Below are 16,701 nucleotides of genomic sequence, written 5' to 3' on the forward strand. Positions count from 1 at the left end.
AGCTTGTCTTTGAGAATCATGTCCTTCGAGAGCCTTGGGACAGGGGTTTTTTAAATTTTGTAAAAGCCTCTGAGACAATTTTATGATTTTGGGCTTTATAAATAGACTGACTTGGCAATCCATCAATCTGCTGCTTATCCAGGGTCAGGTTGTGGCAGCAGGTTAAGTATGGCAGTCCAGATGTCCCTGTGTCTTTAGCAACAATGCCCAGAGCTTCCTGAGGGATCCTGAGTTGTTACCAGACCAGATGGGATATATAGTCTCTTCATCGTCTTCTGGGTCTGACTCCTACCGGTGATGAAAGGTCATCCAGAGGACATTCTAAACAAATGCCTGAATTACCTCAACTGGCTTTTTCGATGTGAAGGAGCAGCAGTTCTACTGCAAGCTCCTGATGTTTAAGGCAAAGCCCAGGCACCCTATGAAGGAAACTTGTTTTGGCCTCCCATCCCCTCCCACACCCCATCCCCCAAATCTTCTGAATCTGCCTACTCTTCAGAGGACATGCAGGCTGGGTTTAGGAGTACAAAGTGCTGCTTCCACCCAATGATTTCACTAGTCCAGATTAGCAGTTTTTGGAAAGTTACAAAAGTGTGTCCAAATATTTGACTGGTGGTGTACATTATCCAAGGCTTTGTCTTTCCATTTTCTGTTGTCATTCTATTTCCTATTCAGTTGTTGCCATTAACTTAACAGCTTATGCAGCTCTCAAGTTGTTGGTGATGATCGCCTTAATCAAACTCTTACCTTAATTCTCACTAATTATGTAGTTTGTATGCATGTGAAGGTAATGTATGTGTGTAGTCAGACTGTTTGCTTTGTCACTTACATTAGGGCATATTTTGAATCCACTGTGATCAAAATATCCTAAGGGGGCTGAGAACAGAGAGAGGACTGAATGGAGGAGGAACTTGTGTTGGCCCTTGTCTGAAAAAGGAATCAGGGTGCTCTGCCGCTCTTTGTCAGTGTCACTGAGACAATCACTATTCCTCAAGAGGATCATGTTGAGGCCATTAGTATCACATAGGCAGCCACAGGGTCACACAGCTGTGTGCAACACAGCACTAGACAGCTGGAAAAACAAATGAGCTCCATATTATTTAATGTACAGCATGCTCTCACAATTACAGATTTCATCATCAAGAAGAGCATAAATAAACCATGGTGGATATGTTTTGTACTATGAAGCAATGTGTCATTTGTTGAAGTGGCATGGCTCTTTTATGTAATTTTAATCGTTTTTGAAGAATGGAGTTGGAACCACAATGGAACAATAACAGGCTTTAGACAATATTGTTGGTAGGATAAACCCATTGTTGGTTTCTGTCTTTACTAATGATAATGAAGAGGTAATAGTAATACCAGCCTTGTCTTTAAACAAATCAGGTGGAAAACAGCCAATGAATAAAGTATTTGTCAAGTATTTGAAAATATGGACTTTTGTTAATCATCTCCAACCAGTTTAAGGAATCTGAGTGAGTTCAGTCAGTCAGTTCAAATGAGATTCATATCAGTGTGTATTCTGTTGCCAGCACAGTGTGAGCCTTGTACTTGCATTGTAGGGCTGCTGTTCTGTCTCCTGTGTCTATAGCAGACTGGCTCCAGTGTTTTGCTTCCAGGGAAAGACAAATAGTGGAGAAAATATTATTTAGAGACGAGTCAGGATTTATATTGAAGCCTTTACATCTGCCATGCTTTTTAAGTATACCATCATTAGGGGAAGTCTTTGTCTTCTGAAAATTAGTATGCTAATGATATTGAAATCAGTGTTTTCACAATATCATATAGCTTGAGCTGTGTTTGAAGGCTCCATTGCATGAACACTTGATTGAAGTTTTTTAGTTAAGTAGGACACACCTTTTATGTCCAGCTTATAGATGTTTGAAATGACCAATATTTGCATATGTAATAAGGAATAAGTTGAGATAATTTTAGTACTTTTTACCACAGTAATTTAATGCATTTGTCAGACACAAATTATTACATGTCTGTAACACATATTAAGTGTTCATAATGGAACATTATGGTGAACAACAATAAGACTTCTATAGCCAGAGTCTACAGTCACTTCACAGCTCAGTGATATTGTACACAGTGGCACTTTGACCTTTAACTTGCTAACATGCTGATGTGAAGCAGATATGTTTGCCATGTTCACCGTACTAGTTTAAGATAAGATAAGATAAGCTTTATTAATTCCAGCAGTGGGGAAATTCACTTGTTATGACAGCTCATAGAGATGACATAAAGTGCAAAAGCAGAAAAACAAGTGTTTAGTGTGTAAGTGTATTTAGGACTAAATCCAAAGTACAGCAGAGGTTGATGGGAATGATATTAATTTTACAGGTATTTGGTCATCACATGCAATCGTGGTCAAGATGAAAAGTTAAGGAATCATCAAAGTGATCACCAGACGGCACAAACATTTACAAAGAATTTTGTAGCAACACATTCAGTAAATGTTAAGATATTTCACTGGTTAAATTACTGCAGTTGATGCTAAATGAAAAGCAGAGAATTGCCTATTTCATGGTAATCCATTCAACCAAAGTGGAGACATTTCATCAAAAAAAAAAAAACAATGTCATGTCAACCCTGTTATGGTACTAGAGCACATGAGATGATTGCCAAAATCATTAGATCTCATCCTCCAGAAAACATCACTGTCATTGGCATACTGTATTTAAAGTCCAAAGTGAACCAAAGTGGTGGGCTAACATTGCCATCCATAGAGCTATCATGCTATGTATTTTAATATATTAACATTATAATACACTTGAGCAAGAAATAATAAGATTATATGTATGATATGAAAATAGACCAGATATGAAATATGCCCTTAAGTGAAAATAAGTGAAAATTTAGAATTAAGGTGCTTGGTCTACAGCAATAATAATCTAATATTTTCATCTCTCTTTACTCAGTGTGTTGTGCTTCTGTTATTAAGTTGTAATAGGCCATCTAGTCAGCAGGCTCCGAATCATTTCTTTTTTGGCTCTGTGCACCTGTAAGAGAGGAGAAAGAGTGAAAATAATCAGGGAATAAGTGAAATTTGCTCTGGAAAAGCACAACTAATGCTTCCATCAGCAATATATGGAGAGATGATATATGCGGGATAGGAAGAAAAGCAGGACCTTGGATGCTCCCTTTACCCTGCTGCAGCCCATTGCCTGAGTCAGCTAGTGTTCGCTCAGTGTAAACTGCCACTTTTAATTTCCCCATCTTGTGCCCACTTGGCTGTGCCTCTGTGCCTCCCTCTCCACAAAATACCCCTGAGCAGGTCTGTGTGATGACTTACCCCTATCACTGTGAAACATGGCAAATTCCACCCGTCCAGTCATTTGTTTTGGAGCCACCAATCATGTCTTTGCAAATCCTCGGGCGTTCCCACTATTATAAAGCAATATGTAATAGCTGCGCTGTGGTGCATTGTTTAGCTGTAATGACTTTTGATGAATCAATCCCACACACACACAAGTTTTGCTAATGGAATGGCACGACATATCACGCTGGATGTGACCTCTCACCCCAAGCACATCCAGTCTCTCATGCAGTTATTCCTTTTTATTCCTTTGAACACTGGTAGTGGATTACAGTTTTAATTCTTTTTTTTTTTTTAAAGCTTTTAAATGTATTGCACTGTCAGACTCGCTTGATCTAACTTCATCATTTTTGTGCTTTTGCAGATTTTGGAAGCAGTGCTGAACTTTAAGTACTCTGGGGGAGCAGGCAAAGTTGAGGGCTACTACAGGGAATTGTCACTGGGAGTCCATGTTGATGTGGAGCCTTCTGTGTTCTTCACCAGAGTCAGCACCCTCCCTGCCACCAGGTAACACACAGCGTTTTGTGTAGAGGTGTTAGTGATGTCTGTGTATTGTAGCTTTGGGAAGTGTTTGATTGGTTAGAGGCTCTATTGCAAAAAAAATATTCATTCATTCGGATAGATAAAAAAAGAAAACAGTATGTCTGTGTGTGCCAAAACATCCAACTTATTGTGCTGCTGCTTTATGTAGAAAATGCTGTGCTTGGTGTTTCCTCGTGCGTTTTGTTGCCTTTGTTTTGTAGCCTTTCAGCCATCAAAGGATTAGCACGTTTTTGCTGTCACCTGTTAAAATTTCGACAGCAGGGATATATCAGCTGCTGATAACTAACATTAATTCCATGATTTAAGTTGTTTATGCACCAAAACTTAACCTGCTGTTATCAGGTTTGTGTGCACTGTGCAAGCCTGTAAGGAAACAGTGGCAGATGGCTATTAGAAGAACGTATTCACTTCCCATCGTCTCACATTCTCTTTGTACTCAATGATTGTTTATGAAAGAAGAAGTATCACTCCACTAAACTGTCTGAGTTGACTATTTCTGTAGTTCTGATGACGCCATCAGAGTGAGACTTCTTTAATTGTTTGCTGTTAATGTGTGTGTGATATGTATACTGAACATCTTTGGTATAAACATTTCTTTGAAGATAGAGTTCAGTCTCTTCTCATTTTCTGGCTCTAGCTGCAGGTTGTGAAACTATTTTTTGAGTGTTCATTCATAATTTTACTAGCTTTGATAAATTGAACAGTAAGAATAAATGACATTCACTAGAGGGGAGACAGTCTAAAAATGAATGTAAGTACAGAGCCCTGCCCTCACTTAACTCATTTGTTATCTGAGGAGCAGGTGCTGGGCTCCATAAGTTGCTTTGTCTTAAGCTACAGTGGGTACGGAAAGTATTCAGACCCCTTTAAATTTTTCACTCTTTGTGTCATTGCAGCCATTTGCCAAAATCAAAAAAGTTCATTTTATTTCTCATTAATGTACACTCAGCACCCCATCTTGACAGAAAAAACCAGAAATGTAGAAATTTTTGCAAATTTATTAAAAAAGAAAAACTGAAATATCACATGGTCATAAGTATTCAGACCCTTTGCAGTGACACTCATATTTCACTCACATGCTGTCCATTTCTTCTGATCCTCCTTGAGATGGTTCTGCTCCTTCATTGGAGTCCAGCTGTGTTTAATTAAACTGATTGGACTTGATTAGGAAAGGCACACACCTGTCTATATAAGACCTTACAGCTCACAGTGCATGTCAGAGCAAATGAGAATCATGAGGTCGAAGGAACTGCCCAAGGAGCTCAGAGACAGAATTGTGGCAAGGCACAGATCTGGCCAAGGTTACAAAAGAATTTCTGCAGCACTCAAGGTTCCTAAGAGCACAGTGGCCTCCATAATCCTCAAATGGAAAAAGTTTGGGACGACCAGAACTCTTCCTAGACCTGGCCGTCCAGCCAAACTGAGCAATCGTGGGAGAAGAGCCTTGGTGAGAGAGGTAAAGAAGAACCCAAAGATCACTGTGGCTGAGCTCCAGAGATGCAGTAGGGAGATGGGAGAAAGTTCCACAAAGTCAACTATCACTGCAGCCTCCACCAGTCGGGGCTTTATGGCAGAGTGGCCCGACGGAAGCCTCTCCTCAGTGCAAGACACATGAAAGCCCGCATAGAGTTTGCCAAAAAACACATGAAGGACTCCCAGACTATGAGAAATAAGATTCTCTGGTCTGATGAGACCAAGATTGAACTTTTTGGCGTTAATTCTAAGCGGTATGTGTGGAGAAAACCAGGCACTGCTCATCACCTGCCCAATACAATCCCTACAGTGAAACATGGTGGTGGGAGCATCATGTTGTGGGGGTGTTTTTCAGCTGCAGGGACAGAACGACTGGTTGCAATTGAAGGAAAGATGAATGCGGCCAAGTACAGAGATATCCTGGAAGAAAACCTCTTCCAGAGTGCTCAGGACCTCAGACTGGGCCGAAGGTTCACCTTTCAACAGGACAATGACCCTAAGCACACAGCTAAAATAACAAAGGAGTGGCTTCGGAACAACTCTGTGACCGTTCTTGACTGGCCCAGCCAGAGCCCTGACCTAAACCCAATTGAGCATCTCTGGAGAGACCTGAAAATGGCTGTCCACCAACGTTCACCATCCAACCTGACAGAACTGGAGAGGATCTGCAAGGAAGAATGGCAGAGGATCCCCAAATCCAGGTGTGAAAAACTTGTTGCATCATTCCCAAGAAGACTCATGGCTGTACTAGCTCAAAAGGGTGCTTCTACTCAATACTGAGCACAGGGTCTGAATACTTATGACCATGTGATATTTCAGTTTTTCTTTTTTAATAAATTTACAAAAATGTCTACATTTCTGTTTTTTTTCTGTCAAGATGGGGTGCTGAGTGTACATTAATGAGAAATAAAATGAACTTTTTTGATTTTGGCAAATGGCTGCAATGACACAAAGAGTGAAAAATTTAAAGGGGTCTGAATACTTTCCGTACCCACTGTATGCCAGGATCTTACAGTATTCATAAGGAGCCTGGGTGTCATATATGAGACGATAAGATTAGATGAGCTAAACTTTATTCATCCTCAAAAGGAAACTCAGGGTATTCATATTCATTATTAATATACTTCATTCATTTTCTATTTTATTTGTCAAGCAACCACTTTGATGCTACATCTGGCCAACTGTTAGCATAAAAATGGTGACTTGGACTTCTTGTCCCTTAGTTCTATCACTTTGCTTCACTTTTCACAAAAACTATTCCAATAATTCCCAACTGTCACCAATCGAAACTCTCGTGTGCTGAGCAGGTGACTAGAAACTGGCATCAAACTGAATTATAGAGCAGAAATGATCTTGTGGAAAGAGAGTTACTTTTATTGTGCCACAAGGATTGTTCTTCATGAGCCCAATTCAGTCTCTCAGCTAAACGTTGCTGCCTCATTCATATTTAATGATTCTTGCCCAGCTCCAGGTGAACTGCTGCTCTGGAAAAAAGTGTTGTAGTGCTTTACTTCAGAATAGCTTACAAAAGCTGTGTTAGCCAATTGATGAGGTTCTGGCCTGCAGTGTCCATAACCTCAGGAACCTTTAACTCTGTGTATCTGTAGTTTGTGTTGTAGAGTATTTGGGCTCCTTTTGAAAAGTTAAAACCAGTCTTTGTAAAATAAAATAGTAACACTGCTCTACCTTGACATGCTCTTAGCCCCAGCCTTATTTCACCTGACACGATTCAGATGCAGTTGTCTTCTCTCTTGATTTGATAAATAGATAATGAGTTTCTTTTTGACCACTTCCACATCAATCTCACTCTAATGTTGTTGCTATTAAAACTAGGCTTAGAAATGATATTTTCGGTCACAGGTCAGGTAGTGGCAGACATGAATGGAAATTACAAGGACATATTCATTTTTCTTTCCATCGTCTCACATCTGCTCTCTCATTTACATATAGTACACATTCAGTGCATTACTGTAGACACTGTCATACACAATCTCACTTCATTTTTCAGCTCCCCAACTCTTATGAGAAAACTCCAAGCAAGGGAGACAGATTGTAGCCGAGTAATGGCCATTTGCACTGAATCATTAACTGTAATAATATCTGCAGTTTAAGCCATCTATCTTGGCTCAGTGCTGATACATACTGTATGCTGGCCTAGCTGCTATACCATCACCCTGTCATCACACGTCTTCCTCTCATTACCTCTGCGGCACTGTTACCACTTTGTGTCTCATCACTCTGTCGCACAGTGTCTGTTTAGCTCTCAACTACCTTTCAAAACATTTGAAATATGTGAACATTTTCAACTTTAGAAAGGTTCATCGAGGCTGTTTGATGGGTCTTGAAATTCATCCAGTGAAGTAAAGGCTATTTACCAAATACAAACTGTTTTTAAGATAACATTGTTATATTCCTTACTCTAAATTTAACCATAAAGTACCATTTTGGTTTGGTATCAACCCTCATGTATGTGTAAAATATTTCTATTTTGTACTATTGAAATATTGTTCTTTGTACTGGCCAAAATGTACTTAACAGTAGGAGTAGGAGGTGGTTGTTACTTTTCAGATTAAGTTTTCACACACACATTGTTAAATATATATGTATTAACCTTTTGACTTGTGGCTTTGTTTGAGATGTCTATGAGTTGTTAGCAGTTTCACCAAATAGAAATTGCCCCACAAAATTTTTAAGGTGGGTTTATTTAAAAAATCTCAGAAGCTGAATTATGTCAACTCATCCTACAGTTTAATAGAAAGCAAAGCTTACAGAAAATTTCAAATAACAAATAGGAATGTGTGTAGCAAAACTGATTTCTTCACGTCATCTCCAGACTTATCTTTTGAGCCTTTGGAGCGGTCCAACCCGCAAGCTGTGGTCCACTACAATAAACTACAGTCCATAAAGTAGTTAAAATTTGCTCCACATAGAGCAGCAACAACAGTAAAATGCTGCTTACACTTGGATGCATCAGTATTAACAACCTAATCATGCAATACATAGAACAATGTTTCTTTGATACATTTTTTTGAGTACATTTTGTTGATAATCTTCTGTTTATTTCTGTAGGATTTGAATATTCTGTGAAGTTGTAGAAGCAGCATTTTTTTACACTGTAGGCCTGATACTTTTAAAAGGATACAAACCTATTATAAAATAAATTTGAATAATATCCTAATGTAATTCTGCCAGTAGTGGTATTTGTGCAAGTCCACCCATGCATCCATCATCTGTCATCTACCACTTTCCTTGAACAACCACTGTCCATGGCCCTGGAGCCAATCCCAGCTGACATTCAGCGAGAGGAGGGGGTTACACCCTGGACAGATCACCAGTCTACCACAGAGCTGACACATAGAGAGAGACAAACACTCACATTCACATTTACACCTACGGCCAATCTTTGGACTGTGGGAAGAAGCCAGAGTACCCAGAGAAAACCCAAGCAGGCACAGGAGAACACAGAAAGACCCCAGGGTTGAACGTGTTTCAAACCTAAAATCTTCCTGCTGTGAGGTGACAGTGCCAACCACCTCATGACCATGTTGCCCTTTATATGCACGTTTTTGTCAAAATTAAGGGAAAAAAAAAATCAAGAAGATGTTTGCAAATGAACATAATTTCACTGAAAGATATTCTAATAATGGGCAGCAACCTGGCCTTTCTGTGTGGAGTTTGCATGTTCTCCCTGTGCTTGTGTGGGTTTTCTCCAGGTACTCTGGTTTCCTCCCACAGTCCAAAAACATGTATGTCAGGTTGACTGGTGACTCTAAATTGCCCATAGGAGTGAGTGTGAGTGTGTGAGGTTGTTTGTCTCTATGTGGCCCTGTGATGGACTGGTGACCTGTCCAGGGTGGACCCCTGCCTTTCACCCAGAGAGAGCTGGGATAGGCTCCAGCAGATCCCTGTGACCCTGGTTAAGGAATAAGTGGGTATAGAAGATGGATGGATGGATGGATATTCTAATAATACATTTATATACTTTGAGTATGAAAGCATGCTTCAGGCAATAATGATGAGATGACACAGTAACATTACCTAACATGCCTAATGCGTGACTTAGACATTAGGTAATGGCAGCCATTCATAAATGTAATGGTCCTTTTCTTATGCTGTGTACACAAACATTCATGCATTATTTCTTATTATTTCTTCCCTTTGAATTTTCCCTCTGGAAGGATAGACATTAAAGTCATCTAACACACTTTACTTGTTGAGATAAGTGCTATTGAAACTCTTCTTTGCTGTGAGTTAAAAGAGACTTTGGAAGTGGTTGTATAAAATGGCTCAATAATGCAGCAACTTATCCTCTCGATCTGTTTTGTGTTTCTCTGTTTCTCTCCCTCCCTGCTATCCATGTGTCTGCCCATTTCTCTGTCTCTCCCTACATGCAGTTGCTTTTTGTTCTTCATAGTGTGTGATTTACAGCTGTCCTCAGGTCCTGATACATTCAGCTCTACCATTGCTGCTCTCAGTAATACAGATCCGCTCTGCTTTTGTCTCCCTTGTTCTCCTTCTTATCCATTCTTTTAGTTTTCGGTGTCTTATTATCTTGCTCCACATTCCATTTTCTGTAGCTTTTTCTCCCTTGTACTCACACGGTTACTCTTTTTGTCTGCTTTGGCTGTTTTTCTAGTCATTTCTTCCCTTTTCTTTTTGTTCTTTCTACAAAACCATAGCATACTTTCCTTTTCTCTCTGCCCCATCAGCTGTAACTTTTCCTCCCTTATTTCTGTCTTAGCAACTTATTCACTGACCTGTCTAAGCAACTACATTATTTCAGACATTATTTCATATGGCCTATTGCAACAGAAAACTCAATGTTCAGTGTCCTAACCCAAATCAGTCCAAATTAGCCCTGAAGTGACTAGTCAATAAAAGGAAGACTAATATCAAAAATGGATTGTTTCTGTAATTAGATGTAGGAGAGGGTTCCCTTAAGTTCACAGCAGATAACAGAACCACCATGTCCTTCAAACCCCTCAGGAAAACTGTCCAACATCACAGCAGAGAGCAAACCAAACTTCAGAAGAATTCATCATTAAGGCTTAAGAAAAGGGGACCTTTTCTCCTGAAAACATTCATGTTGTTCCAGTTAGGAGCCAACAGGCTGGAATGTCCAGTCCACATTTTTATTTTTTCACCCACTGAATCAGTGTTAGGCTCCTCTGTTTTCAATGAGAGGGTATTTACAATCTGACACTCTGCTAGAAGACTCTCTCCCAGCATCTCCCAAAATGCAAGCTAAGTGAGGGAGCAATGTCTACGAGACGTGGCCTCATGGCTGCGTAATGTGTGACGTGAACAGCCAAGGGACATGGTGGAGACGCTCAGTGTAGCATGGACAGAGTCAGAGCTAACAGCTATGAGAAGCTGCGGTCAGGTTTTCCTTTTCTCTGTTGGTGAGACAGGATCAGTGATAGATCTGTAACAGTGACTTCAAGCACATTTCTGCTCCTTTGATAGAGTAAGTGTTGTATCTGAGCTGGCAGCTCTCCTGTGTGTGTGTGTGTGTCTCTGGAAACGCACTAGGCTTAAACAAATATATTGAGGAATAAATCTAATTCATATACAATATAGTTTATGGGTAATGCTAATGGACATAGCTGCTGCTACTAAATTTTAGCAGAAAAGGCCATTTTTCTAAATGTTATTCATTTTTGTGCTTTTTGTGATTATATGCACAGATAAATATATTTGTGTTTGTAGTTGCTCTTTAAATGAGTGCAGACCTGCAGTACAGCCAACCCCCCCCCCCCCCCCAAAAGCTCATGTTCTCATATATAGATGCAGTGCAAATACACACCACAGATGGTCTCTTTTTTAATTCAGCTTTTACAAGTTGCCTTAACTGATAATTCTCGTCATGATCACAAAGTGTGGATTTTATTATGGTCATTATGGTCCTATGAAATTGAACCAATATGGCTATACAAACAGCAGCTATTCTACTGTAGCATGTTATGTGTTTCATCATATAGCAGTTTGATATCTACTGCAACTGAAAATATTCCTCTTGTAAGTGTTTATAAAGCACAATATTGGTCACTGTGGGGACATTTGATTGTGAGGGATTTGAGTGGTGTAAAGAACAAAAAGTTTTAATTGTATTTTTTTTTTTTTTTTTTTTTTCTGAAACTGTTTCATGCCTTCAAGTCCCAATATCCAGCACTCGATTTTTCTGCCTAAAATGGGAGAGCTGTGAAGAATACCAAAATATAGTTGCTCAGTGTGATGTTCACAGCAGCAGAGAAGCTTTTGTAGTCATTTAACAACCGCCTGGTGCAGGTTATGTAAGATTTAATCAACATAACCAGTTGATCTGATGTGTATAATCGGGCTTTGACAATGCACATCACTCCAATTACTGAGTGAAGATGGAACACATACCTGCCACCTTCAGATGGCTGTATGGTGAATTAATCAGCTGAAGAAAGAGGCCTTCATAGGTGCCAGCTGTTGTGGAAGACAGATGCTGTGAGAATCTAATATTAAGCTTTATTCAGCCTTCCTGGCATCACTGCTGAAATCAAAATCAAACAGTTAAACAGTACAATTTCCTGTCTCCTGGTTTAAGAATGTATGGTGAAATTGAGACTGTTAAGCATGAACAAAAACATTTGTGAGATTTTTGGGAACTTTGTGTGTTTTCACCTTCACCAATTAAAGAGACAAGAATAGCACAGAACTTGAGGTGGAGCTGGAGTGCACTGTTGACCTCCTCTGGGATGATATTTGGCATAAAATATGCTCAATCTTTGGATCTAAATTGCTGTGCACTGCTGGGTTGTGAGTGACACTTTTCTTACTGTGCTGTATGTCCTCCAACTGTGGTGCATGGCAAGCCAGTGACATATCTAACAGGCGCAGGCAGAGAAAAAGTCATCGTCCTTGTGGAAAGTACAGTTTGAGAAAGATGGAGCTGCCTGTCTCACTCTGTTGGACTGTGATACTTTCTGAGTCTAGCTCTTCCTACCTGTTACTCTGTTTACCCCTCTGTCACCGCCTTTCTCTTCTTTTCTTTTAAGCTCTCATGCAGCTGTGTCCACCAGTCCCCATTTAGACTAGAAAGTGACACAGTGAAAGTGTCATGTGTGCAACCATGTGAAATAGGGCTGTGCTGAAAGCTTGGTGACAAGTTGGTGAGCTACTTCAATCTCTCAGCTTCTGTCACCACCCTTATGTGCAGTGTAATAAGACAAAACAAGCTTATACTTGAGTGCAGCAGTATTAGCCCCTATAAAAATATGGATGAAGGCCTTTAAAGATGATAATATTTGAACAAAATTAAAGTGGCCAATTTTTAAGCTTTAGACAAAACTTGCAAAAATACTGTAATTAAACCTGCTTTCTCACATGCACTTTCCACATGAGACTCAGTAAATTTAAATATTTTCAAACTTTGAAAATCGAATACAAAAAAGTTAACTGTAAATACCAGCTAAATTCTCTTTCTAAAAAAGATACCATATCTTTTATCCACTCTCTTGTTTAGGTTCTGTTTGACCTTTTCTTGGGTGGTTTATGGAACGATTGAATGGCCATCTTCTTGTGGTGTGCAGGGGACTTATGTAAGGTGACTGATTTGTTAAAGAAAATGATGGAGAGCCAGAATAGGTGAAATGCCCAGTGATCCGTATGTTAAAGGAACCTGTTAAAATAGTATTCACTTTGCATCAACCTGGAAAAATGCATTGCTGTTCTGGGGGAAAGGAGCCAAACATTTGATATGTTTATATGGAGGTTCCTCCTCTGAATCTGCTGCCGACAGCTGATGTATGTTGCTGTAAATCGTTTTGAGGATTATTGAATGTTCATTTTAATACAATTTGTTCATGTTTATATGTTCTAAATTCCAAAATCCAATCACGTCCATTTTTTCAGGCAGTAGGAAAAGATTTCAGAAACTAAAATTTTAAAAGTGGGGCAGAAAACAACACAAGTACAAGCCAGATCAATAAAATCCGAATTTGTTTTGCTTTTGTTTAGTGAGTTAATGATTTGATTAGGAATTGATTATTTCATATGTGCACTTACCAACATTGAGTTTCTAGTATTATTTCGCTTGTTAAATTATCTCACCAGCTGCATCTTTAACTGTGGACAGTAAAGTGGAGGCAAATGTCTCTTGGCTCTTGTGGCTAAAAATAGGCCATCACTGGCAGTGCTCTGAATCCAATCAGGTTAATTAAGGCCCTTACCTTTTGTGTGCATGTAATATGTCATGTTTTTGTGCCAGAGAAGGCCTGCAGAATCAGCACTTATTAACGCAGATTTGCAGAATTGACAGGTTTTTCCCACCAGCCTAAAATAGCCCCAGTCCCAGTCAGGATCAAACCACACTTTGACAAATTTCGTTTTCTGTACAGGAACAACGATTATCTGACTGTGGCCCTTCATCATTGTTGTGTTTGTTTTGTATTGATGTCCTTTTGTAGTCTTGGCATTAAAATATGTGCTGACAGTTTTAGAGAGTCCCATTCAAATCAATACCAGCAAAATGCTGAACTCATGGTTCATTTGTTAGTGTGGAATAGTTCTCAGAAATACATGGCGGCATTTGTTAACGCACTTTTTCCCCTTTTACCACATAACCAGCTGTAGTAAAGGTCTTCTTCTGTGTTCATGTCAGCCTCCTTAAACTGCATTTGCACTTAATATAATATGGTTGTAGTATGTAAGTAAGTAGTCCCTTCCACATATGCACATTCACTTTGATTAAATGTTCAAAAGGCAGAAGTATTGGTATTTCATTGATGCTGTTTTAGCCATGTACAGTATGAGCAAAAAATGTTGATTTGGAAACACTGGGGATAACTGTGTTCCTTTCCTGTCTCACCGTGTACTTGGGAATTCAAAAATTCACATTTATTTCACATTCATTCCTCTTAGATGTTGGTGTCCTGCATAGTACCTCTGCAGAATACTTATCAAAATGATTCAGTGTTATGATTCAGCCTCCCCTAGTTCAAGAGCATAATCTTTAGCTTTCTGCTACAGACATTTCCCAGCAGTCCCACTTGAAGGAAGCTGCCTGCCACTGTTTGGGGTCTTTTCAGGCTCATGCTGTGGTTTTTTAACTCTAAACTCTTCAAATCAGAAGGTGCAAATCTCCATTATCTGTGCCGACCTTTTTGGCTCTGTTCTTTCACTCCTTCTCGGGTACTTAGTACATGAGCAATGAGCCTATGTGTCTTAACTGGGTAGTCTGATTGATCACCTCAGCTAAACGCCCTGGCCTATAAATCAGTTCCTCGCCTCTCTCATCCTGTTAATCACATCCGCCAACAAAGACAACGAGACAATTAAAGAAACATGGGTAGGCCTTAAAAATGTGCTCCTTTAATTGCTACAGCAGTTTATTAGGGACTCAGCTTAAGCTTCCATTAACCCTGAGATTCAAGAGGTAAGGAGGTAGCTGGAAGGGGGGCTTAGTGTGACTGGGAGGGAAGATAGTGGGATGCACCCTATCAGTTTCCTGAGTTCTGCTGCTTGATTTCACTTACTGTAATTGCTTTGGAGCATGATAGATATATTTCTAGTTGTGTTTTAAAGCCTATATAGAAAGCAGCCAAAAGACTCTGTTTCTTTGCTTTTTTTGTTAAATTACACTCCACCTCACTTGCCGCGCCTTATTTCGACTTCATATACTGTACATAGTGGTATAATGTGTATTTTTGAAATATTTTTTCTTTGCCTATTTTAGTTTGCTTCCGTTCTAATAACTTCTAAAATATTTATTCATGATTTGTATTGTATCATTTATGAAACATCCATCCATCCATCTTCTATACCCGCTTTTCCTGGCTCAGGGTCACGGGGATCAGCTGGAGCCTATCCCAGCTCTCTCTCGGGTGGAAGGCAGGGGTCCACCCTGGACAGGTCACCAGTCCATCACAGGGCCACATAGAGACAAACAACCTCACACACTCACACTCTTATGAAACATGTACACTTCAATTTCATTTACTTTGTTTTTCACATTTCATGCCGTATTTATTTCTAGGAAGCATAATAAACATCATGCAATATGCTATTACAAATCCTCTATAAGCTATGCTCTTAAAATTACCAATACGGCCTGTCAACAGCAATAACAAACAAACAAACAAACAAAAAAAACATTTTACGTTTTCTAAAGTCAATAATGTAGTTGTATTACGTGAGGGCCAATGTATTGGATGACTTTATATTTCTCATTGTATATGGACTTATACTTTTCCCTGTAAGCTCAACAGAATTGTGGATATTCTCTTTTGTTCAGCACTGCCTTTATGTGTATCTTTAGAGTTTTGTCACATTCTTCCTGTACACCTCCGGAGAATATTAATGGAACAGCACACTGGCTGCAGTGGACAGTCTGTTCTGTTTCTGTTTTAAGATATCAACTCCTTTCATCCGTCATTACTGGGAGAAAAACACCTACTTAGGGAAAATCCAGCATCATCTCTCCTGTGTTGATCTAAATCACAAATTGGCCCTCTTATGATCTGCATGAGAAAAGCAGGCCGGGGTGATGTGGAGATGTCCTGCTCCAGCCAGGGCTCTGCGCCTGATGAAAGCACCGCCACCTTTGATGTTATGACAAGGACTGATGAGTACTTCACAACGTGTCTTCTCTTGATCTCTTGCATTCAGTTTATGTGTGTGTGTGTGTATTTTTAGATGGTAATTGTAACCTTTATGATGCGTAAAGTACAAACTCCCATACACATAAACAAGCTATTATGTATAGATTATATGGGCAGACAGATAAGGAAAGAGAGGCATCCTATGATATGTTTGTGTAACATATAAAGAAAGGTTTGTTCACAGCGCTGTGAGGCACTGTGCATCAGTTTGATATTGTGCAAACTCAAACACACCATTTTACTCTGTATGCTCTGATTTGAGTTCTTGTGTGAACAGACATGTTTTGGTTTTGCAGTCACTTTATGTATTTGTCTGTCCACAGTACCCGCCAGTGTCATCTACTGCTCGACATCTTCAACCCAACAGAGCACGAGCTCACCGTCAGTGCCAAGAACAACCAGGAACTAGTGCTCCATGCCAGCGAGTGCCAGAGGTGAGTGGAGAACTTTTCCTCCTGCACATATGATCTTTAGTTTGCTTTCTTTAAGCATTCTTAATTCTCTACTCTTTCTTTGTTGATGGTTAATGTTCAGCATTTCTTGCTCCTTCTTAAGGAAGTGAAGCCACATACTGGTGTCACCTTTGTTTTACTGGAACCTATTCCAGAGTAAGCATGGGCAATCACGGCAAAACACTAAGAATGAATGAACAGTCGGCTTTTTTCATTAACACTGACTGTCTTCATTAGCAAAGAATCTGTGTCAGGCTATGTTTTTAAAGAAAAATATTTT

At 39.6% G+C, this 16,701-nt stretch overlaps 1 protein-coding gene across 3 annotated transcripts in view; it reads left to right on the forward strand.

Moving 5' to 3' along the window:
• Window positions 1-16,701, forward strand: part of trappc9 (trafficking protein particle complex subunit 9) — a 166,044-nt gene that overhangs the window by 81,503 nt on the left and 67,840 nt on the right. For all 3 annotated transcript variants that reach the window (XM_026299857.1, XM_026299858.1, XM_026299859.1), the window contains 2 exons: window positions 3,687-3,829; window positions 16,293-16,403. In XM_026299857.1, coding sequence (XP_026155642.1) covers window positions 3,687-3,829; window positions 16,293-16,403 — 254 coding nt within the window. The remainder of the gene's footprint in view (window positions 1-3,686; window positions 3,830-16,292; window positions 16,404-16,701) is intronic.

The sequence above is a fragment of the Mastacembelus armatus genome, chromosome 11, assembly GCF_900324485.2.
Source record: "Mastacembelus armatus chromosome 11, fMasArm1.2, whole genome shotgun sequence".
In the NCBI taxonomy this organism is placed as follows: domain Eukaryota; kingdom Metazoa; phylum Chordata; class Actinopteri; order Synbranchiformes; family Mastacembelidae; genus Mastacembelus; species Mastacembelus armatus.